Source organism: Mytilus trossulus, chromosome 1 (assembly GCF_036588685.1).
Source record: "Mytilus trossulus isolate FHL-02 chromosome 1, PNRI_Mtr1.1.1.hap1, whole genome shotgun sequence".
Lineage (NCBI taxonomy): Eukaryota > Metazoa > Mollusca > Bivalvia > Mytilida > Mytilidae > Mytilus > Mytilus trossulus.
The window spans coordinates 7,341,864-7,368,309 of NC_086373.1; the positions used below are offsets into that span (position 1 = coordinate 7,341,864).

General features: G+C 31.3%; 1 protein-coding gene across 6 annotated transcripts; it reads left to right on the plus strand.

Annotated features, from left to right (window-relative positions):
* On the plus strand, positions 1 to 24,819 carry LOC134713835 (proteoglycan 4-like). 6 transcript variants are annotated; one of them, XM_063575144.1, is made up of 15 exons: positions 1 to 365; positions 8,038 to 9,100; positions 10,299 to 10,449; positions 11,473 to 11,594; positions 11,958 to 11,981; positions 14,425 to 14,465; positions 15,327 to 15,394; positions 15,548 to 15,659; positions 16,083 to 16,148; positions 16,562 to 16,730; positions 17,321 to 17,355; positions 20,293 to 20,324; positions 21,958 to 22,001; positions 22,362 to 22,382; positions 23,253 to 24,819. In XM_063575144.1, exons 1-14 carry the CDS (start codon positions 357 to 359, stop codon positions 22,370 to 22,372), a joined length of 1,947 nt encoding a protein of 648 aa, XP_063431214.1. In that variant the 5' UTR covers positions 1 to 356; the 3' UTR covers positions 22,373 to 22,382; positions 23,253 to 24,819. The 6 variants fall into 6 exon arrangements, with proteins under 6 accessions (XP_063431214.1, XP_063431207.1, XP_063431191.1 ...); XM_063575121.1 differs by having other exon boundaries at positions 7 to 365; positions 17,321 to 17,379; XM_063575137.1 differs by lacking the exon at positions 22,362 to 22,382 and having other exon boundaries at positions 3 to 365.
* The last annotated feature ends 1,627 nt before the right edge of the window (positions 24,820 to 26,446 follow it).

Consider the following 26,446-nt stretch of genomic DNA (forward strand, 5'->3'; position numbering starts at 1 on the left):
CAAACAGAGGTTTAAATGACATTTTTACCTACATTAAGATTTGGTCACATGGCCTAAAGAAGGAAGTTATAAGTTGAATTTTAGACTCTTGAATAATGTTGATCGGATTAATTTAATGTAACAAATTCATTTAATTTACATTTAAATTTGAAGTATCCATCTGCAAATGTGTGATGTCGTACTCAATAGTCACTTATCTCTCATCCGGAAGGGACAATTACAAGTGTACTAAAAGGACGTAGTTTAAACTGTATATATACGATGAGGATGAAACTTTGATACAGAATAGTTTCTGATTTTTTTGGATTATTACTAAATATATCCTGTATATAGAGTTTCATTTGGAACAATACAACATGGACGAGGTAAGGTTTTGAGTTTTTTTATTTTATATATTTGAACGACAATAATATCATAACACGGAAGTTATACTGTTTTACAATAGATAAGACGTGAAATTTGAGAGCTAATAGTTATTTATGAACAAATGTCAGACACAGTCACTATAATGCGACATCATTAAATCATTTCCTAGGGCATGTATATATATTACGAAAAAACTTATCACAGTGAGAACTGACGAAGTATTTAAATCAGTGTATAACTTTCTTCAGCCGTCATTGACTTATAACAGTAACAAGTCAGGCATTGTTAAACTTTCTCTCAATGTGGTTTTGCTCTATATTTAGAAAGCTTTAATTTATTGTCATAAAAGGGGGGTGTCGAAGATACCAAGGGGGAACATTGCATGAGTCTATGAAAAATAGCATGACGAAAAAAAATACAAAGGTTGAGAAACACATTCTCAACCAAAATTTCCAGCGATGAACTCAGGTAACCCGAAAGAGGTAAGCAGTTTCAACGGGTGTCGTGTTGTCTCAACGTGTTCATGGTAAAACCCGGTGGTGAGCCAGTTGCATTGATTTTGTCATACAAGGAAAAGAGAACAGGATTGTTATCGCGACAAGTAGAACATATAATATCCATGATAATCTTTGATTACTACTGTCTTCAATTCAATACAATGGCATAACGGTTAATCTAAACATGATTCAACTTTCACAAAGTACGCCAGTTTACCATGAATAACCATAAATTCAATAGCGCCTGTGTAAGCAGCAATCCTTTAACCCTATTATTATGACAGGAAACGCACATTCTGGATTCATGTATCAACTCGACGATATTGGAAGCAGTAACTGCTGGAATGATGCTACATGAATTACATATGACCTTCCAAATAGTAATCAAAAGTACCAGGATTATAATTAAGTACGCCAGACGCAAGTTTCGTCTACATAAGACTCATCATTGACGCTCATATTAAAATATTTATAAAGCCAAACAAGTACGAAGTTGAGCATTGAGGATCCAAAATTCCCCAAAGTTGTGCCAAATTAGACTACTTTTAGGACTATAGTATTTACCTGGTTTGTAATAACATAAGCAACACAACGGTTGTATAGATGTGAAGCAGGATCTGCTAACCCTTCCGGAGCACCTGAGATAACCCCCAGTTTTTGGTGGGGTTCATGTTGCTTAGTCTTTAGTTTTCTATATTGTGTCTTGTGTATTATTATTTGTCTGTTTGTCTTTTTCTTTGTTAGCCATAGCGTTGTCAGTTTATTTTCGATCTATGAGTTTGACTGTCCCTCTGGTATCTTTCGCCCTATTGGCTTTTTGAACTAACATATTACAATCCGACTGAGGGTGTTGTAGTACAAGTCAGGGTCATGTTACATTAACGTGTTCTCGTCCCGATTATGCATTAAATGTTTCACTGGACGTTAACGGTCATCAACCACTATTATTGTCTTACCGAACGGGACTGTGTATCTGTACACCCCAATCATCATTGAATCTAAATTTCAATAGTAAATGTATACACTATCAGAACTGTTGTTTATAGTGTGGAAAACCTAACTGTGATTGAGATGGAGAACAGCAATAACAAATCTGTCCCATTTTTATGTGTTTTTTTTTTTGCTGTGCATGAACTGATGTTGTGTCATGGATGGATACCCCATATCATTTGTTTTTTTTTTCTATTCATTAATAAATATTCGTGACGGTAAAGATGTAACATTGATCGATAATTTTTTTGACTGGATTGATTTATATTTGTATGAACTTAATGTGATTTATTTTTTTGCGAGGAAGACCTCTGCTTTAAATAAGCAATATCCTCATAATTTGTCATCCGTTGATTTTTTTAACGAAAAGTTCATACTTATTTACTAAATAACGTTGATGACTGAAGTTTTCCGATATGAAGCAAGTGGGTGTATGTATGTATTAACTTCCTCATACCTTGACATAGGAGGGATAAACGTCTGCTGCATCTTAAATAAATACTTTATCATTACGTAAGACCTACATTTATAGATCTAGACATTTCAATGGTCCAAAAAAGCTTGGTTAATAAGCTCAGCCTATCCTTTTTCTATATATATAGTTTTTTTCATTAATATAAAAAAAAGAAGATGTGGTATGATTGCCAATGAGACACCTCTCCACAAGACACCATACGGCCTTCAACAATGAGCAAAGCCCATACCACAAATTCAATTGTTAAAAGACTTGAAATAAGATATGTAAAACAACGAGAAAACTAGCGATCTAATCAGTTTGTAAAAAAATGAACGAAAAAACAAATATATAACACAGCAACAAACGATAACCACTAAATAACAGGCTCCTGACTTAAGACATCCCCATACATATAGAATGTGGCGGGGTTAAACATGTCCGTGTTGGACGAATTAAAAAACTAGAAGAAAGGGGGAAAACAAATTTTTGTGTAATAAACTTTTACAACAGTTTTCAACCCAGATCCCTAGACCTTCACAAGGAGATTGTACTTATGTCGATGTTATGCTATTAATAATCTCAGCAAAGTTTATGAAAATACGTTTTTTTTCATCAACTCCTCCAATTTTCAACCCAGATCCCGGACACATTCACAAGAAGATTGCACATTATATGTACATGTGCAATTTTCCTATGAATAACAGGTACATAAAACTTGTTCTAGTTGTGCACCTGCTATTAAGGATTTGTTTTGACAAATATTTGCATTTGATATTTGATATTTCATCCATGTAAAAGAATTCAATATAGAGCATTCACCATTGGTAAAGAAATTTTCTGAGGTACCTGCGCATTTGAAAGTTTGATATATATGTTGAAAGTAAATTTCCTTGATAATTAAACTTACTTTCATTTATATTATATTTTCCTGCTCTTATCTATACGATTTTACAATATCAGTAATTTAAACATATAAATGCCCTCTACAATCTTGTGGAAAAAAGAATATCAGAATGAATATTGGTATAGAAAAAGGGGGTCCATTCAATAGGCACCCGTTAGAATGGCCCATATTAAGAAGAAATGTCTGCTGTTTTTGTATATATGGTGAGTGTTTTTAAGTTTTCTTAAGCTTAACCTTATAAAAGCGCTATATCACTTTTGTTCTTTTCTTCCATTATAAATGAACAATAGATAAACCTGTTGTTTTAAATCTACAGTGATCTTTCACATTTCATTTCACTCGCATATATAATCGTACACGGTTTCCTCGAAAATGTGTTATTTATAGTTAAGGGATTTTGTGAAAGCGTCCATAAGTAACATTTCCGTATGTATATGTATATTTAACTATCTGACATGGTCGAATGAATCACTTCACACAAGGAAGTGTTTACTGTTGGAAATAACTAATGGGTGATATTGTCAACCTTTTTGGACAACTCACATAAAGGCAAAATTTGTAAGTATTTTTTATCGCAAACTTATTTTAAGCTCTCATTCACATACCTTTATTTCCGCCATCTAGTTATCAACATTTAATTCATATGTTTGTTTATTCATCAACTCCTTTTCAAAAAGACAAGAAAACAGTAAATCGCACTTAATATTAAAGAAAGTATGGGTAACATATTTTTGTTTTTGACAAATGTGGTATGACATTTTTATTTGACGACTGTGTCAGGAAAAAAAATTCAGAACTGTTTTTCGAATCATGAAAGTGGCCACTGGACACCTTAAAAATGACAATAATACCACCATGTTGTGTATAAACGAAAAATTATTTAGACTGGGGCAAGTTTACGGACATGTTAATATAATGTACACAAATATTATATGTAACAAATAATTAAGTCATGTAAACAGGTAACCCGTATGTCAACCTGTCACTGAAATGTGTTAGTACTGAACTTTGAAAATCCAGCGAATGAAAAGGACAAGAGACATCAAATAAATAAAACTGTAAACGATAGCTTGGCATTACGAATCATATCATAGAGTAAAAAATCCCATTTGCTTATAAAAAAGTGTTTTTGTCTTCAATTAAAAAGATACGGTAATTAGTTTTCTTGTTTAAATTGTTTTACATTTGTCATTTTGAAGACTGTTATATATAGCCAACTGCATGTATACGATATGGGTTTTGCTGATTGTTGTAGGTCGTACGGCAACATTTGGATGCTAACCTAGCTACTACGTCCGTTTGCCTCTTGTGGAATGTTGTCTCGTTGGCATCCATCTCCCATTTTATCATCTTTATGTAATTGGTGTGTTTCAAATCATATATAAAAGGAAGCTAGTATCATCTTTATATGGTTATAGGTGTGTTTCACATCGTATTGAAAAGGAAGCTAGTATTATTTTACCTTCCTGTTACTAGAGAACAATGTTGTCAGATCCACGCATTATTGTGTGTTATACTCAATGATATAATATAACTAAACGTGTTTATAGTACAAGGCAGCCAATCTTGAAAGTATAAAAACAATTAGTGTTCTTAATCAATGTTTCCACTGTCTTCAAAATTTATGATGTTAATTTTTTTTCTGTATTTCAAAAAATTACAAAGAGCATTCATTACTTGCAATGACAACTCTAGTTTTATTTGTTGTTGTTGTTGTTGTTGTTGTTGTTGTTGTTGTTGTTGTTGTTGTTGTTGTTGTTGTTGTTGTTGTTGTTGTTGTTGTTGTTGATACTGAAATAACCTTCGCCTGGAAAGAGCAGTAAACTGTGAGATCAAATACAGATTCATAAATCTGCATTGTATATATAGAACAGTTCAGTGTTCTTTGGTCAATTAGTTCCTCGTATATTACAGCTTTCATACGTCTTTTGCTTTCATAATTTTAAGTTGTGTTGAATGAAAATCCAACGCTTCTGACCATCAAATTTCAAAAGTGGGTGTTCAAAAGCATGTTCTTGTAATGATAAATGATATTTGAAGATTGGTAGACGTTGACTATGTGAGTTTTGCAGTGTTTCTATAATATACGAATTTCAAAGCCCCAAAAGAAATTTGCAAGGCAGTAGACAAATATCGCAAACAAATGTACTATGAAAGTCTGCATGCAAAGATTTAAATATTAGAAATTATTATAAATTAAGGAATGTATCTCCCTCATGCAAAGCTCTGATTCCTTTCACGGATTTGGCTATACTTTTTGGACCTTTTGGATTAAAGCTCTTCATCTTTTATATAAGCTTTGGATTTCAAATATTTTGGCCACGAGCATCACTGAAGAGACATGTATTGTCGAAATGCGCATCTGGTGCAAGAAAATTGGTACCGTTAATTTTATTAACATACTAAGAGCTTCTTTTTTTTTTTTAAAACAAAGTACTTTCTTACATATAACAGACACCTGTCTTAACCAGATAACAATACTGGTCTTTGTTTATTTTTGTTTCTTTGTACAACATAAGACTTGAAGTTGATGAGTTGTTCATTATACTATAATAAAACTTAACCTTCAAATTAAAAAGACACAATGCCCACGTATGTGTCTTGTAAATGCTTTGCATGACATAACCATTTTATTCATTAAATAAAAAATGTAATCAGATATTAGAGATTATAGTAATTCATGACCGAAAAGAATATTGAAGCGTACACTGATATTGGATTATAAACAGAAAAATTATATATAATTAGTTATGCAATCACACTAATGGCCGTCTTAAACTTGCAGTGGTGAGAGCCATATTTTGCTCCATGTTGAAGGCATGATATCGGTCATTTTTCTTCCAACAGCGTTGGAGTCTTGACAAGTTTGGCACGTTTAAGTGGAATATTATATGTTATGATTTTACTTAAATACTTTCATTGGTGTCTTGTATATGTTCATTTTGGTGCTAGACCTTTATTAGATTGTTATGGTTCCTCCATTACAATAAAGTCATTAAGAGTGGTTTTCTCCTCTGTTTCTTATATAACTTGTAATATGAAATCTTCCATTGAAACATAAATAAGGTTTGTTTTTATTTCATTTATTTGAAGAATTGACTGTAGAATAGTCTTTGTTATACAAAACCATTATCAAACCTGGATACTAAAGTAGTTAAAATGAACAAACTCAAAAGGGGGAGGAAGTAAAGGGAAAATAACGACCTCCAAAAAAAATTAAAAAGGTGAAGTTCATACAACTTACAAACCCATAGAATGTAGTGCTCATACTTGCTCAAACGGTTAAGGGGTCGCATCAAGTTGCACCCACGTAGCATTTTATTGCATATGTTATACTAAGTGATGTATCACCATTTGATAATGAAATGCATCCTTCTTCAAGTATGTTCTATCAGTTATTAATATATTTATATTATCAAGTTTCAACGTCTGTTTTCCTAGAAAAAGTAAACAATTCTATGACAATAAGAAGGAAAATTGAAATATCTGATTCACCAGGTCGTTGACACTTTTATAAAATTGACATTTTTCAACTTAGTCGATGTGACCTAAGTAAAAAGAAATATTGACTATGGAGATAGAACATTGCAAAGCAGAGTACACAGAATGAGACAGACGGTGCAAATAATGATAACAAAGGGGGGACCCACACATATATATATATATATTCTATCTAAAAAAAATAGGGTACTTTTTTTTCTAAAAATGAGGTTACTTTTTATATGGCCTTCCAAATACCGTTTCGATCCCTAACATCACTGAAGAGACATTTATTGTCGAAATCCGGATCTGGTGTACTAAAAAAATATTGACACCGTATGTTTGTGGCATAACATCGTGGCCACAAGTTATTTTTTATCTGTTTAGTATTAAATTTATATTAAGATCCATTTTGTTACATCTTGTGATCAATGTTTTTTGGCAATCGCCGATGGCAGTCAGCAGGGATAAATAACATCAGTTGTTCGACCTGCTAGTCAAATGCGTTTTGTTTAAATTTAATTTTTCATTGTTTTGGTCTTTTGGAAAATGTTGTTTGTGCTGTTTTTAGACCCTTCTACAACGAAATTTGTTTTACATGCACACGTATAAAAATTGCGGTTTTTATCCAACGCAATCATATGTTTGAACGTAGTTTTCAATTTAGACTCGTTTATATATATATATATATATAGGTGCGAAAGCAAATTTACAGATCTAACATTGTTGGGTTGATGTTTAGACGAGTTGTATATATATATATATACATCTGTTGTAGGGTTGTCACTGACTCAGACGTACTTATGTATATATATATATATATATATAATAGAAGCACCATACAGATAGTAAAATAGTTTATAATATAATGTGCAAAAGATCGGCATATTAAACAAAAATCAGGCAATAGAACATTATAATTCGCATGCGACCTGTAATCCTTAAATGTACATTATATGTCCCAGGCATCACCTTAAAGATATAGAGAGAAAATCAAATATATGCTAAATACATGGATAGAAGAAATATACAAAATATTTTATTTTAAACCTAGACTATACTTATGTCAGCTTTGAACGGAAAACTTGTATTAATTTAGATTTGCGCGTCATTGAAACAGAAGTCTTATAATCCTGGTCTATAAACACATGTATGGGCTCCTTTTTTTTTTTTTTTTTAAATTGCATTTTAAATTCTAAATTAAAAAAAAAAATATATATTTCAATTTCACTATTAAATCAAATACAACTTTGAAGCCGGAAGATAAGTTATACACATTATATATTTGAACTAAAGATTACATAGCTGGTTTTTAAAACTTGGATATTATGTTTATTTGTTAGGATGATGATCAAGACATATATGACGATGGAACCAGTATAACAAACCGGCGTGTTGTAGGACGTATAAAGTCCATCTTTGAACCGAACTTTGAACCAGCCATGCAAGGACCAAAGCCTTCATTACCATCTAAACCAGCAGCAAAACCGCCGACACCAATACGATCGGCCGATACTAAACCGACGACAAATGGAGATTTCCCATTTAACAATAATAATATACCAAAGAAGACCGCTGGTGAGATTGCAAACAAAAACAAAGATGTAAATTCAATGGTGAAAAATAGTACTTCTGTACCACAACTTAATTCAGAATTTGTGTCAAGATTCAACAGTATGAAAAACAAACCTGGAATAGACGATAAACCTAGTCCGAAGCCGCCATGGCAAAAACAACCAGATGTGGGTATAAAACCGCTAGAAAACAAAAATATACCATCACAAGGACTAGCTAGTCGTTTAAAAAAGTTTCAACAGGTTGATAGTGAAAATAGTGACGATAAAACTGAGCCTGTGAAACCATTAATGCCGGGAAAGATAGACATTACAGTGAAGAAGGATGTGATCTCTGGAATGTTTCAACCAAAGTTGCCCCCTTCTCTTAAGTCTGACAATAAACCTCCACCAACACCGATAAAACCTGAGAGTAAACAGCCTCCGCCTACTCCGCGGAAACCTACGACTCCTACAGAACAAGAGGTTATATCTCCGAGCAAACCAAAACCATTTTCTGTTGTCAAACCATCTCCCTCTGGTGGAGGTGACCCTCAGTCTGAACTAATGCGTGCAATACAAAAAAGAAAAGAAAGTATGGGACAAAAAAGTGAGAACGAACAAACAGACACTGAACCTCAGTTGAGAAACATGAAACGAGGCAAATCTATTAAAAGAAAGTCATTTACAAGAAATTTAGATAACAAAAAGTTTTTTCTGGTTGAAATTTCAAGTTCAGATAGTCCCAATAGACCTCCTCCGAAGCCATCGAAGATACTGGATATAAATTTGGATACTATTGTTTCAGAGTACAAAAAGAATTTTAAGAGGAAATTTCTGTCTTCAGAAGAGGGTAAGTTTTCTATTTGTTTCTTTGTTTGCTTTTGTAAGGAATTTGTGTCAGTTGAATGGATAAATAGATAAATGAATGAATATAATATTCTCATTAACTAGGAAATCAGAAAGAAGAAAATATATGTACAGTTCTGCATGTGAGAACATCTTACAATAGAAGAAGTCGAATTTAAGGGATTGACTTGGAAGCGATATTTTTAGATCTTCTTAATATGAAAAAACTCGTTGATAAAATCTTTTGGTATTTGAGACTTTAACCGTTCATTTAATGGCAAGACATAAAGAAGTGGTATTCATCATAATTGTGGACTGCTTCTATCATTTCTTGCAGATTCACTCAACTTACCTGTCTCAATCGACAAGATACGACTTTCATACTTGTATCTACACGAATATACATATATGCTATTCTTCTATAGGAACACATTTGCCAAATTTTCGTGAAAACGCTTGGCTCAAACTAAAAGAAATAGTGTAGATTATACAGGTTGTTGTCACAATTGTAAATATATGAAAATAAGATGTGGTATAGTTGCCAATGAGACAATACTCGTTACCGTACAGCCTTCATCAAAGAGAAAACCTGTACCGCAAAGCAAGCTTTAAAAAGACTCGAAATGACAAATATCAAATTAGAAAAACTAACGGTCTGATGTATTTACAGTAAAATAACCACAAAACAAATATGATATGATATACAGCAACAAACGAAAAACCACTGAATTACACAGTACAATAACCACAAAACAAATATGATATACAGCAACAAACGAAAAACCACTGAATAACAAGCACATTTAAAATGTGGCGTGGTTAAACTATAGTTATATTAAATATAAAAGTAAAGAGATGTGGTATAATTGTCAATGAGACATAGTTAAAAGAACAATTCAGCAAAAAAAAATAAAATACGGTATTACCCCCTCCGCCTTAGGTTAAATGGTTGCTCCCTTATGAAAATTTTAAGTTATCCAATTTTAAATTAAAAGCCTAGGTAACAGATTTATCATGGATAGACACACGAGTTACTGGTTGGTAGTTATATATATGATGTTTGCACTAAAGAATACGACAGTATTTAGAGACAAATATATTCTGATTCTTTCATTTCTTTGATCGAAATTACTTTTTGGAAATATCGACCCCTCTAAAGTTTCGTTTTCTTTAACTTTACATTATAGCATTATACATTCCAGAGTCTGAGCGACCACAGTCGGGAGGTTTCGTCGAAATGGATGAAGAAATTTATGAAGAATTACCGGATGATGAAACCGGTGTAGATTTCCCTCCACCCCCTCCTGAAATTACACGTCAACGTCAGTCAACGAATAGACCAGTTTCCATGATGTAAATGCTCCATTCATTATATTTATACATGTGTTGTTTGCCCCCGCTCCCTCCCCTCCTGATATTACATGTCAGTGAACGAATAGATCGTTTGCCATGATGTAAGTGCTCCAATAAATATTTTCATACCTGTATATATGATGTAAGTGCTACTTTATATATTACTTTAGTATTGGCGATGGTTTAAATATGCCAGCATTGGTGCACACATTTTTTACAAAAATAAAAAAATTGAACCTTTATAATATATTTCTTTTTTTTAAATAATAAAAGTACCGAAATACTGAACATCGGATAACCGCTTCAGAGCTTTATATTGAATGACCGAAAGTTAAGTTGAATAATAAATAAATGACAGGCGGAAAATTCATGCGCAAACACATTTTTTCGGTACCTGTGCGCATAGATGTTAATGATATTTTACTTATATATGTGTGTGTTTTAAGTTGTTTTGTACTCGACAATATCTGCGTATGTATACGAAATAAGTTCGGATATTAGTCAAAAGTACAAGGGACGTGTGCAGAAATTGATGTGGTAACATAACATCGGTATGACAAGAAAACTACCGACCATCGATATTAAATGCTGACAATCCTAGTCAATTAAGATTGGAGTCGAGTGCACCCAAGCAGGGTTCAAACTCACAACCTCAGTGTTGACTGGCTAGTGATTACATTAGTAGAACTACATTTGTAAATTGATTACTTGGCCACCGAGGCCCCAATAGAATTAAGTATTAGGCAACTATAAGCTCACACCATGAATACAATATATATTGATAGTCATTCACTTTACATCGAATTCTATGCATAAAAGTAAAATAAATTTCAAGTTTGCCCTTGCAATCTTTATTGGTTCACTGAATGTGTGTGGTAAGAGGAATGTTTGTTAAATTAATGATGTATTATAGCTTAATCTTAGACCAAGACACTTTTTTTATATAAAGAAAAAACAATTTCAATTACGTTCTATAACTAATGTGCTTGTCATAGTGGGTACTTGAGTTGTTATGTATTGCAGACCTCCTATGACAGAAGATGAGGAATGTGATGTAGTCTATGATGATGGTATCAGTGCTCAAAGTGACGAAGTGCCCCCACCCGTTATTCCGGGTAGACCTCCAAGGCGTGGAAATCTTCCAGGTTGGTACATTTATCTCTGCAAACTGTCCTCTTTTTTTTTTTCATGTTTGTGTGCATTTCCCTTAACAATTATACAAAACATTCAAATTTCCTGAATTTTGATTGGTTGATAGCTTAATTAAGTATAATAGAGGATGGAAACAAAGAATGTTTCAGAAAAACAACAACATGACCATACAGCAGGAATCAGTCCATTAATGGGTCTGCGAGTATTTTTCTTTTTTATTTTCTTATGTCAGATGAATGTCGTTCATACTTATCTAAATATCCCCTCGTATGCATTATATCTGTTCAGAATAACAGATTTCAAATAATAAATATCTACATAGTTAATAATTAATTACCAATGGGTGTTTTATGCAGAACTTCCTTGTGTTCCAATACAAGGTATAGTATTAACTTAATTGCTGCATGGTTCGTTATTGACAGTTCTCTTGTTTAACCTATCAAAGTAGTGTAGTTATAACAGCATGTATTCTAGCCAACAGTCTGGACATAAAAAAAACCTGCAGAAATTATCACCCAGCCTTAAATAATTGGTGTCATTTACAAATTATCTCTAACTTTATATGCTATCATCTTTTGATAACTTTTCTTACTTTTACTGTTTGTTTTTAAAAGTGCAATTTGATCCCACTCTGTTATGCTTTATCGGTAATTTTCAAAAAAAGTAACACATTGCAGAAGTTTCGTTGCTTTTGATTTCTAACGGGAGAGGAGATGTTCTCCTTTAGAATTTGATTTTTAGGTCTGATTCTTATAAATATTGTTATGATTTATTCTGAATATTATTTTTAAAATGCTTATTCTGTTGTGATTCAAGCGTACTAATCCATGTATGGTACACCTATTATATATTCTACGTACCTTACAACTTTTAAATTACTAACAGTACCCCTTTAAAAATAGTAGACTTTTCTTAAGTATATAATATACATGAACGTATTTTTGAGATATCAGCATGGCATGATGTATAAAAAAAAGTCTTTGATAAGAGAAAAATGGATTTGAAAATGTTTATGTTTAGAAATAAACAATAAATCATTTGATTAATTTATTGATACTTGTACAAATAAAACAAATATGTTTCTGAGAGATATGATAAATAAAAATTGAAAATATAATGTACGTTGTCGTATTGCTTTATTGCTGTTTGACTCAAGTGGATTATATTTAATCGTATTGAACAACATAAAAACTTCGAATTATTCAGTAAGGGGACAATATACACATAACGGGACATGGGGTTTAAGGATAATGATATGCTCCTTTCGTGCTGCTTGCCAAGTCGACAGGAAAGGTGCACACTATGTGGACCAAACATAACAAATATGCTGTCTATATTATATATCATGTTGATGAATGTCAGTTTCAATGTTAATTACTTTCATTTCAATATTTGATTTCTATCGTCGATATGATGATATGAAGTTTTATCCTCCAGCTTTAAACAATCAAATCAAATCAAATCAAATCATTTTATTGGTGTAAAATCCAAATATTGGATTGTTACCAAGACAAACATGACAATCATTACAAACATATAATATATAAATTTAAACAACATTCATATTCTTATAAGACTATATATTTAAATGTTTTGGAGGAGGTGATACCTTTGCAAATTACAAGCATTCATATTAATGCAATTGTTATAAATTATATCATTACAAATACTATAAGAAATTATACGTACACTAGTTTTTCTTATCAGCTAGGCTGTTTCTTAATACATATAAATCATTTACTCCCTTGACAATAATTTTAGTAACGTCATACTCATTAAAAGTAAACATAAATACAAATTTTTCCTCATCAGACATTTTGGTGAAATCTGGAATTGTATTCCCTAATTCTTGAAAAAGTTTTTGCCTACATTTTTCTAAAATTTGACATTTTAAAGTAAAATGATATTCATCTTCTACATCCTTTTTACAGAGAGGACATAATCTGGTCTCCAATGTAAGCCAAAAATGTCTTAAGTTTTAAATTAAGTTTTCAAAACCTGTAAGAGTACAGAATGATAATACTTTAACATAATAATCAGATACCACTGTTGCCAGGACAAGAACGAATTTAAAAATTTAATATTTTAAGTAAGTTCTGTAATGTTTACTCTCTTTACAATTGCACTGATCTGACTATACTAGTTATAAAGACATCCCACGTATTAAACGAACTCCCCACCCCTTCGACAAGGCCCTAACCTTAGGACAGGAGAAGTACAGCTGGTTTTATTTCTCTTCCCTTTGTGAAATGAAGGCCATAAAGTTAAACTAGATAAAATTAAAATAACTCATCATAGATACCAGGATGTGAACTTTATAGTTGTGTGTTGATGATTTTTTATGAAAAGGTCATTTTCAAAAGTTAGAAAATACTCTTAATTGCAAAATAAAGTGTAGATATCTTTCTAAACATCTTTTGTAAAAACATGTTTAAAAACATATAGAACATATCTTTAAATACTGAACATTTCCGAATCAGAGATGAACTGATAGATGGGGCACTTGTACCCGGCATCGAATCTTTTTCTTTTTTTATCTATGTTAAAATCGTCCTGCTTAAGATTTTCAAATCAATAATTTGTTTATATAAATTAAGGAAATATTTAAACATGTCAGACTTTAAAGTTGAATACATATCATATTACTGTCTATGCATTTAAAAAAACTTACTGATAGATAGAGACCCGAGTAAGTTACTGTTGAAAACAAAAGAAAAATTAAGGTTCTTACAAAAAAATACAATTCAAACCGAATATGAGCTTCTTTTGATGTTGGTTTCAGCTGATATTTTGCAGCATAATGAATTGTTTATGTATTTGTAGAGGAGCCTCTACCTGAGCCACCCGTACAGCCACCTACAACGGTTAGTACTCTCAAGTGTTCATATTATAACTTATCATTTTAGAAAAAATACATTATCTGTAGTAATATTTTCAGAAACGTACACCAACAAATTTTAAATGATTAATGTTTCATCACTCTGGAGAAAAACCTGAATGTATGAATTAAAGTATTCACACTATATGCATTGGCCAGCTCAATTATCAAAGAAACCTAGCAAGTTTTCATTGAATTCTGTAACAGTTCTTGTTTGTTTTCATGTACACTAACACCGTTAAAGAGTTTATTGTCAATTTAATTTCACAAAGCTCATGTAAATGTACCAACAAGTTCAACATCGGTCTCTTCAAGCACATACATCAAACTGTATTTCTGGAGTTTTCATTTAGTCCTTATCAAATTGCATACCTTTGACGGTCGTTTTGTTTTCATCGAAAAGTATGATTTCTCCGATCTATATATGGGTATACCATATAATTAGATAGGAGAAAAAAGTTCCGTTTAATATAGCCGCATTTTGATGACTTTGGGTGTGACAATATTGCTGTTTTTGTTTATTTCATATTTTGTAATAAAAACTGGGGCTAGTATAATAGTATAATAGTACCAGATAAAGCTTACAAAAATAAACTTTGAAAATATAAATTAGAATGTAGAAAGTCATCAAAAATTTACCAAGATGTTGGGTTTTTTTTAAATTTGTCAGTTTATAGTATTTGTTATATTTTAGTGATTTTTTTTGTGTCTATTAAGAAATAAGTTTGTTTTTTTAAATAATTGAAGTTAATTACAGTTGTATGTGGGAAACTGCAAACGCTATATATAATAATATTTAATGTTGATAAAGCATAAATCTGATATTTTTGAACATTATAATTTTCAGTCCAATGTTATAGCAGACGATCCAGAATCTGATGGCGAACTGTACGAGCCACTTGACGATATAATCAAGTAAGTTATTCTACTTTTAATTTTCATATACAAATATTGTTTAAGTTTGTTCTAATGTAGCTTGAAATAATGATAGAGCTGTCATGCAATTTAGACTTCTTAAAAAAATAATTTGAAATGCATGAAGCTCGTAAAACTCATTTATTTTTGTAGTGAGGTGGCCAAATTGGAGGAGAAAGCAAATAATAATACAATTTCCACTGATAATGACAAAACAGAACAATTATCAGAAAAGGAAAGAAAGAAAAAAGAAAAAGAAGAAAAGGTATGATTGCAGTTTATTATGCCCATTATCATATTGTTCTTATGATTTAAAATAAAATGTGCTAATTCCTTTTTATATGATTTAGCATATGGACTTTTTTTTTATCTAGCTTGCAACTCAGTCACTACGTTTTGAAAAACCTTTTTAAATGCAGTTGTCTCTCGATACATTTACAGTTGTTTCATTAAATACTAGTAAAGAAACAATAATTTCCCTTAATTTGTGAAAATGGAAATAATTATTAACACTAACAATATACTATTTCATAATACAAAAATCAACGGGAATTTGTAATAATTGTAAAATGAAGAGATAAACACAATACAAAGTATAAAAGGTTAAGTGAAAATGTGAATACTACATACATAATACATTGACTAGTATGTGTAATAGCTTTTAATATTTAATATGTTTTTTATTTAGAAAAGACAAGAAGAGGAAAGGAAAAAACAAGAGAAAAGAGCAAAAGAATTAAAAAGTAAATTCAAGGTAATAACGAAAAGCAAAAGAAAATAATACAACTGATAGTCATGGATGTCAACTGTTTTGGTATAATATATTCCTTTTAGAAAGTAGTTTGCCATTTTGAATCATGGATTTAGATCTTTTAGATTTAAAAGATCTATCTTATATGATTGTGTGATTATATGTGCTCTCCAATCTTTGTAAATCTGCTGAGCTAAAACGCTACCAAAATGGCAACCATACAATGTAGTAGAATAGTGCAAACAAATCAAACAAAGAAAAGGTACAGAAAATGAAAAATATCGCAATTGATTTAAGAAAAATAAAATGCTGTTTTTTTTCATTATCCACAAAATTATATTGGCTTTTCTCTGTGAGTTCAACAATCACTTTATGATATCTATCTACATTCATCATTGTTGATTATCGTTATTTAGATCGAGCTTAGCGAACTTGAAGAATGTAGTACTAAGGGAGCTATTAAGGAAGATGCCAAAGGCAAGGGGAAAGACTTAGCAGTCACTAAAGACCAAAGAGTTATAATTATATGTATGGATAAGAGAAACCCAAAAGGAAGATGGCTAGTCAAATTAGAGGAAAATGAAGGTAGTATGACACTTCTCTTGGAGACTTATTTTCATCAAGCACAAATATTAATTAAATTGAATTATTTTTGGTTAAATGTTACACTTTTTTCTTGAAATGAACTGTTGTTATGATTGTTTCCTGAATAATATGTTTCAAAAAGGACTTTAATTAGGTACTTTTATTTGTGAGTTCTAACTTTATGGTTTCCCCCTTAAGTTCCGTAATAAAATTGATATACATATTTACTAGTGTAAGAGATAGTTGTTGTATTACCATAACTGTATCAGGAAAATAGCTAAATAAAGCAGAACTTTGATATACTCCTGTTAAACTTTACCTTGTTGACGTGCTACGGTCGTATCTACGGTGGTAAAGCAAAGCCCTTTATCCAATATAAAAATGACCAGTCAAATTTTACAAAACCTATGCAGTTTCAGTTACTATCTGCAATAGACAAAGTAAAATGTTTTAACGTTTACTATAGACTCTGCAAAAGACATATGAAACATATTTGTTTTCAAGATGATTTTATGAACAGATACTCTGTCTTTGTAGATACAATTGGTTATGTGGATTTTAACCATGTTTATTCTATTCTATCTTTGTAGATATAATTGGTTATGTGGATTCTAACAATGTTGAGGTAGACAACAATCTCATTCGTAGTGTAAGCTTTGCTTTTGCTTAACTCATTTATTCTTATTTCTATTTTCTAATTGAATCAAACGGTGACTGTCGCTTCGATTTTCCAACATCCCATTAGTATGTTAGACATATGGCTCTGGGAATAGCACCCAATCAAACCTTGAACGAAAATTATTCTGTGTGCAACAATCAACAACATCCACATAGTCAATGACATTTAAGTGTAAGATAGAGAAAACTATTTAATTACATAATGAGCATTTAACAAAATTACAAAAATAACAGAAAAAAACCTTTGTCTAACATCTGCGAGTATTGGACTGATGGGTGTCGGAATCTCAGGGCTTTCCCGTCTATATATATATACATATATTTATAAACATATTTGAATTCAATTTATCTTGCGCGACAACATTTAATGGAAACAAAATAACAGTTAAGTTTTTATGATTTTTGTTTCTACTTGTATTGTTTGCTCGTTTATTATAGCTAGTCAGGCTAGTCAAGTCAATACTATAAAGTTTAAATAAAATTGTTTTTTTAAGTTTTAAAAATAATTTATATAGTGAATATGTTTATGGAAGTGATGAAATAATTGTTTAGTGTAAGTAATAGAAACGTATTGTACATTATACCAATCAGTCATATTCAATTATAGAACCACACTTCAAAAGTAGCTTATTATTAGTTTGAATGTATTTTTAAACACTCATGAAAACTATGAGCAGCTGACAAACAATTCATTGGCCACCAACTCATTTGCTAACACCTTACACTATTACAGAAACATCGAAATCGTTGAAGTACGATTTTCTCTGGTTTTTGGTAATGTAAATTATTATAGGCCATTGTATAAATAACGCCATGGTTTGGAATTTACTCTAAGCTTATCAAGCTCACTAGACCTAATGGGAGAATACAAATATGGTCACCTGGACTCCTCCAATCTGACATTTAAGCAGATGCTATAAATACAAAGAAACGTTAGTCGGAATGAGGTGCAGAGGAGAGGGTGTCGCGCTCTCGGCATATTTATAGAAACCAGTAGCGAATATTTGAGGAGTCCGTGTGTGGCCTGTTCAAAGCCATTATACTTGTCCAGTATGCCTCCTTATTCAAGTTCCAGTTGACTTTGTCGTTCTCCTTTCCCGTTCATCCAACACAATGGTCTTGGATAGACGGAAATACAATATATGTTGTCATATATCTATACAATTTTTTGACATATTTCCCACTACTATGACATTTAAAAACTACATAGTCTCACTGTGTACTCAAAGTATTTTTTTTTTAATATGTCAATTTTTCAATCAACCAGAATTTACTCTTACCGTAACCAAATTTATTGGTTGTAGCTTTTAATTCTAAACTCTATACAGTATAATTCTTACATTTTACCACAAGTAGCACAACTTATTGTTCATTTTCCGTTCCATGACGTGAATGCTCTGTTTGGTCCTTATGCATTGGTCATTTCTCATTTGGTTGGACATTCGAGTGTTTGCAGTGACGTAACCGATTTCATTTCAGTGACCTAATACTTTCAACACTAAAACACTTTTTTACAACAAGGATCGTATATTATTAAAAAAAAATGTTCATGATTTTTGTTTATCCCAAATATAAGTATGTAAATGTATAAACTTGGAGGCGTTATTCCGAGTGCAGGAACTAAATTACAAAAAGAAAAAACAATGTATTTTAAACCAAGCTGTTGATGGTAAAACTCTTTATAAGGCAAACCTTGATAACATTTATCCTTTTGATATATTTTATTTGCGTTATAAACTTTTTATAAAGATTATATATATATATAATTATAAACTAGTAAGATTTGCTTATTTTTAGTTTTAAACACGATAACAAATTTCATTTATTTTCTGTACACAAATTTACTTTTTACATCGCACATGATCATATTTTCTTCAATGTACATGGCGTCTATTGTATTGTTACGTTCACAACCGTTTTTATGTTATTTTCGTCATGGGGGGAAAAGGGGGTGCTCAATACTCAATTTTTATGGACTTCTTTTTTTCATCTTTTGGTATGTAATTTTCTTTCCTAAGACTCGTTTTCTCGTTTGAAATTCGCCCTTTGCCATCCTTTTTTCCTTTTGTGAAATGTGAAAAAACCGGTAGTTTTCTGTTAGGAGAAACTCAGTAAGTATTGTGTGTCCTGACTTTGTAAATGTTTTACTTGTTTGGATGTTTTGTTGACTGTTTTTTTTATACCAGAATTGATCGATTTACCATGTGTCTTTTCTAAACCGGTTTTAAGCGTGCGTTTGTTTGTTTCCTTTGCTGTTATTGATCGAGGGTTGGGTTCTTAAAACATTGGTTTTACCAAACCATATGTTGGTGCATCTGTACCACTATATGGATGTTAATTGATTTATCAGTTTCAATTTCTTTTTTTCAAGTCATTCGAAATTTCTTTTGACAATTTTTAATCAGAATATTAGAAAGTGCGCCTTCCATACACTCTAAAAGAGCAACAAGTTCTTCAGAAAAAAATACCTATTAATATATTCACCATCATGTTTTACAAGCTCGTTATATATAAAAAATTAAAATCACAAAAATACTGAACTTAGAGGAAAATTAATTTGGAAAGTCCATAATCAAATGGCAAAATCAAATAACAAAACGCATCAAAACGAATGGGCAATTACTGTCATATTCCTGATTTGGTACAGGCATTTTAAAATGTAGAAAATGGTGGATTAACATGGTTTTATTGCGCTAACCCTCTAACGTTAATGACAGTCTTATCAAATTCCGTTATATTTACATTGATGCGTTAAATAAACAGACACAATAAATAAAATAGTCAAATCATGGGTACATCAGTCATTATCGTATATTTTAAAAGGTTATAAGGTTGAGAAACCATACATACTTATTATTATATCTTGAACTGTTCCTTTTTCCAGGTGATGCTTACTTCCCAGAAACCACAGACAGAGTAAGTATTGTAGTAATTCATTATCATATTTAGGTGTAATATCACCATTGAAATTCCCTTAATAGTCTTTGTTTAATTGGCACTTTTCAAAAAATGTGCAGACTCTATCTTTGTTTCAAATAAAAAGATACTTGGCATGAGTAATTTTTATCCTGTCCATTACGCATGACAAATTTTCATTTGTATATAAAGACAATAACTGTTTAGTGTTTTTAAATATCAGCTGTATTTGTACGAGGCTAGGAAACAAGGTGTATGCGAGCATTTAGAGAGCTACTACACCTGTTTCGAGCCGAGTACAAATACAACTGATTTTTTAAAGACACAAAACAGTTATTGTCTTTATCCTGCAATTAATTCTGTATATTATTTGTGTTTCGGAAAACACAAAAATACATGTTTTTTTTTATTTATTCAGCTGAAGATGGTTTCGCAAAAAAAGAATCTCGAATGGTCAACTATAATACATCGCTCAAGTGGAATAATTATCTATTTTAACATAACAACTAATTTCAATAGTAAGAACAAATAACAAAACATTGTCTAATTTGAAACAGAAGTGTCTGAGTTGTCCTACGCTTCAGACTCGACATTCACTAAACATGTATGCTGAAATTGACATGGTTGTTTTTGTTACACAATCATAGTGTGAAACGTTTTGAAATCGATAGTTGTCATCGTAGAAAAGACTGCTGTTCATGTGTGTATGTTATAAGAAAATTTGCGTGGTTCTTATTTCTCTGAAGAAATGTTTAAAACAAACAGAAAGTATGAAAGTAAACGTTAGTTCGCAATAAATACGTAATAAAAATGCGAATGCGATTGCAATACACATTCTGAGGTCACGCAGGTTCATATTATGCTCAGTCCGCCATTGGATGGAGCTTTAAAGCGATATCTGTATAGTTAACAGATACAACATAGCGATATATGTATGGCTGTATCTATAGTAGAACACCCAATTGCAAGATAATTACTATCACTGGAAGTTACCCCTTTTTCCTATTTAGATGTTTAAGTAACCTCACGTTTCCAAAATAATTTATAGAAACACCAAACAAAAGGCTAGCAAATGATGCTTTGAACCAACCGAAATATATGTTTATGAATCCGATTTTTTTCTGAAGTAAAATGTAGTGTTAAATTCCTACAACTGTCAAATTTAAGGGAATTTATTTTTATGTCCCATTTGTGGGCATTATGTTTTCAGGTCTGTACGTCTGTTCGTTCGTCCGTCGTCTGTCCCGCTGTAGGTTAAAGTTTTTGGTCCAGGTAATTTTTGATGAAGTTGAATTCTAATCACCTTGAAACTTAGTACACATGTTCCCTATGAGACGATCTTTCTAATTTTAATGCCAAACTAATTTACCCCAATTTCACGGTCCACTGAACATAGAAAATGATAGGGCGGATGAGGCATCAGTGTACTAGAGACACATTCTTGTTTCAACTTTTTTTTCGAAAATGACGTACTAAAATTTGGTGGTGGTATTACATCTTAAAAGAATTATTGAATACAAACATTATTTCGTTTTTGTTAAATGATTTTTTGACCGACTAGTAAAAAGATTGAAAGGAATAACACTTGTTGATCTAAAGAAGACAATCATTATTTGTATGTTATTCATTTTAGTTTTGCCGACGATGGAGAAGACTATGAAGTACCAGAACAAGATGGTAATGTCTTCTCTTTTGAATATGAAAACTTTTCTATTTTTTATCAAAATGCTTTTGGTATATTTTCAAATCGCTGTTGTTGTTATTACCATTTGTGTCATGTTCTTGTTTAATTCAATGAGAATCGTCCTGAAAAAGCATGAAATATTTGACACTGGGCGTAAATTCAATGAGTTAATGTATCAAACAGATTTGATAGTATTGTTATTGAAGAATGTAACATATTGAAGATTGTTGTTATTGGCATAGGGGAAATGTGAAATGCTGGAAACAAACATAAATGTTGTGCATGAATTGTGTATTTCACATGTATGGTATGGTTTTATTTGTGTATAAATATATTTTTTTTCGTTAACTTAGTACTTTATTAAAACAAAAGAGGTAGGCAGAATTTTAGTCTTCATCTCGAGTTTTTCTAAACACATTGATGTTGATACTAATCCGGAAGGCGGCATGTTGTCACACAGTTTGTTTTTGTCATTGTAACATGTTTGCATTGTTTAATTTTGTTATTTAGTAACAATCACAGTGTTTGAATTCCTTGAATTTACACTAACAAATGTCTTATGATATCTTACAAATTTACTTTGCTCATATGAAACTAAATGTTCCATCTGTTTTATTCTCTTTCAAATAATGAAGGGATGCTAACCAAGTCTATCTGCAAATCTCAACTGTTTGAATGTTGGTTCTTTTAACAATAATAATTTCAAACTAATTCTACTCATGAGCTAGGAAATTAAAACCTTTATTTCCGATGAACATCTTAGATCAACCTTCGTCATTAACGCTTAAAACCAAAATGTAGCCAAGAACTTAATATAGGTATGTTTTATATACAAACAATTTGGAATGTTTGTTTAATTTACAAAATCTTCAAGCTGGGAATTTACATAGATGTTTGCTTGCAAAATCATGGTCACTGCCTGAACTCGAAAAGCTCATCGTCTGCCAGACAGAAAAAAGCAATTGTTATATTAAAAAAAAATCAAATTTTCAAATATATTTAGAAAATGACACAAGGAAGATAATTCTATCCGCTTTGTTTTAACCGTAACGACACAACAGTTCTGTCTTTTTGTGCACCTCATCACGATACAGAAGTTCTGTCTGGTTTTTTTGTACACCCATAATGACACTAAAATTATCTCTTATTTTGTACTCCCGTCATCATTGTATTGTACCGACTTTAACCGTGCACCGGATGTGTTTATGTGGAATCCAAAATTTAATATCTGTTTTCTTTTTCAGAAGTTTATGCCGAGGCTTTATAAAGACACATTAGTAAAGAGAAAGCCTAGGAGTCATTCACACTATAATGATCTTACCAAACCTTGTGTTGCTTTCTTCATGTTTTAAATGATAGAAAATGTTCCTTTCATTTTAAATGATGAATTTCTTAATATGCCAATATCCTTCTTTCAAAGAATTTTATAATTACAATGCCTACAGTTGATTATGTTCATCCTTGATATAAAAATTACTGCTTGAATTAAAAAAAATTGATGGCAAGCATCATCACCTACGGAATATATTTTTGACATAATAGACTTTTTGTGTTAAGTGGAATATTAATCTGAAATGTGCCATACTTTCTTTTTGCTTAAAAGGTGCTTTTTGTCATTTTCATTAGATACAAAAGCTAGGTTGTAAATTTCATAAATGTTGCAAACTGCTAGTTGTTAGAATGAAATACACATTTGTCTATATGAAGAAAAGCAGTGTGTGTTATTATAGCAACACTAATACCCACATATATGATACAAATGACGAAAGAGTGACATTGCTTTTTAATTTAACAATATTCACATTATCTTCAAAAGAAATGCATGTTTTTACTCTCGTTGTGTATTTGAGTTTATGAATTATCTCACAAAATGTATATTTAATCTCAATATTTATTTTTTTATTAACAGTAGTAATATAATGATGATTTGTGTAATTATATACATTGTGTATTTAATAATGTACATTGTAGAGTGATAAGGAACGAGACATAAGTATGGTTGTAGTACAATGAAAAGAATTTATGTTTAATCAGATTTTCAAAATCTTAATTGATATACATATAAATTGCCGAGACACACAAGGGAAATGAAATATCTTTTAGAAAATATTTAAACTGATTTTAAAAAAGGAATTACAAATGTTGCCTTCTTCTATTCCATGTACATCTTCTTAGACTTATATTTTGGTCTTTTTTCTTTAAATAAATCAAGCGACCGTTTCTCTGTCTAATTTTAATATAGATCTCTGATTTCGTTATCCTTATATTTTTCGAAAGATCTTAATTCTAATTAGATATCGGTTTTCAGACGGACCATTTCATATAAATTTTACTATGCTCTTTGGTTTTAAATTCAGCTTCAAACAACTGCACGCAAAAACGTATACCTATATAGTTGATGTTAATTTTCAACTTTTCTTGGTCCCATCTTTCATGATTCTAGAATGACAGTTGTTCAGACAGATTTAATATTTCTAGTAGTTGGAACATAAATTTTCTTTATGTCTTTAAGTGATGCCGGATATTCTGATAAGGTCTTTTTGCTCAAAAATGAAATTGCAAACATTGTCATGATTGTCGCATTATATCTCAATATCTTAAATTGTATTATTAAGTCTGTAAATAATGCTTATCTAAAGAAATAAAGTATAAATTAACAAATGCTCATCAAAGAAAATGAAAGATTGTGATAAGTTTAGTCTAGTAAATTGCTTCATTATAAAATGCTAGTATAGATGCCTTGCTATGTAACTACATTCCAAATTACAAGTGTGTTATTTTATTTTTTTAAATAAAACATGCAAAATGTTACATGTTGTTCTTTGTTTGTTAGTATATATTTTCGAGATACATCAACTACTTCAAGTATACCTGTTTCCTGAATATCGTTAGAAGCATACACAATAGGCTCGAAGTAGAGGTAACATTAAACTTAACTTTTTTGATGAGTCTTTTGTAGACGAAACGCGCGTCTGGCGTATAAACAAATTTAATCCTGGTATCTATGATGAGTTTATTTTAAGTCAAATAATTCTCGATTAACTCCTTATGTTGCCTGAAAATCACATAACTATAGGTAAAGATGATACACTAAAAGTTTTTTTACAAAAGATGCCACATGTGTTGGGTGCCACATGTAGAGCAGGATCTGCTTACCCTTTCGGAGAACCTGGGATCAGTTCCAGTTTTTGTTGGGGTTTGTGTTGCTTAGTCTTTAGTTTTCTATGTTATGTCTTGTGTACTGTTATTTGTGTGGCAGTTAGGATTATTATGTCGTTATTATTTCCCTTGTTTAAAACTATAAATGTAACTGAACAAAATTCATAAGAAACGGAGCAGACATTTGAGTCAATTCTTGTTGTGATTTGATATAACAGTCCTCAGCAGACCAGTTTTTAATAGTTATTTCTGGTGTATTTTTATTTTCATAGTTTGGTTTATTTTGTAAATGTATATTTAGTTATGATTAGGTTTGAAGAAAAACCTTGTTTGTTTGATGGTATCAGCATTGATATTACAGATTATTTTGTTCATTTTGAGACTGTTTCTCTTTGGAATCAGTGGAATGCATTTGAGATGGCATGTCAGTTGATTATGAATTTGAGGGGTGATGCTCAGACTACTTTACGTTTCTTAAAGAGGCCACAGTTATATGATTATGACTGCTTGAAAAATGTTCTCATTCAGAGGTTCAATCCTGAGGAGAGGGTAGCATATTTTAAATTTCAACTGAGAGTTTGTAGTTTGAAAGAAAGTGAAACAATGTCTGAATTTGGTCAGCGTTTTAAAATACTAGCTCATAAGGCTTATCCTGATAATTTTTCTGATTTGGACTCGTATTTTACCGACTTATTTACATCATTTTTGAATATTGAGATGGCTAAATTTGTCACTTTTAAACACCCTCATAGTTTAGATGAGGCTTTATCACTGGCTGTGGAATATGAAGCTGTTCATTTTTCTGGTGATCCTGAGATTACTGATAAGTCCGAAAACTCAGTTTGTTGTAATAATGTTCACACGAGTTTTGAAATTTTAATTAATATATTGAGGAGGCGATTGAGATCACGAAGGAAACGTAAACCTAAGAGATGTTTTAAATGTCATCAGTTAGGTCATGTCAGGTCTAAGTGTCCAAATATGGCTTTCAGAGTTCATGCTAGAGATTACAGTTCTGCAGATAGTCAAGCTAAGATCTCAGAAATAGGCGAGATGTTTAAGAATGATAATTGTAGTTCAGATTGTGTAACCTTTGTTTAATATTTGTTTTTACATTGTGTTGTATATTTATAGTTTTACTTCATATTTATTTCAATATACTCAGGGGTGTCACACCCCTCAATTTTGGCTGTTTTGGTTTTTCTTTTCAAAGGGAGGGATGTTGCACATCCCAACTTGTTTTATTTTTCATTTTCAATACTAGGTTGAATTATGGCTG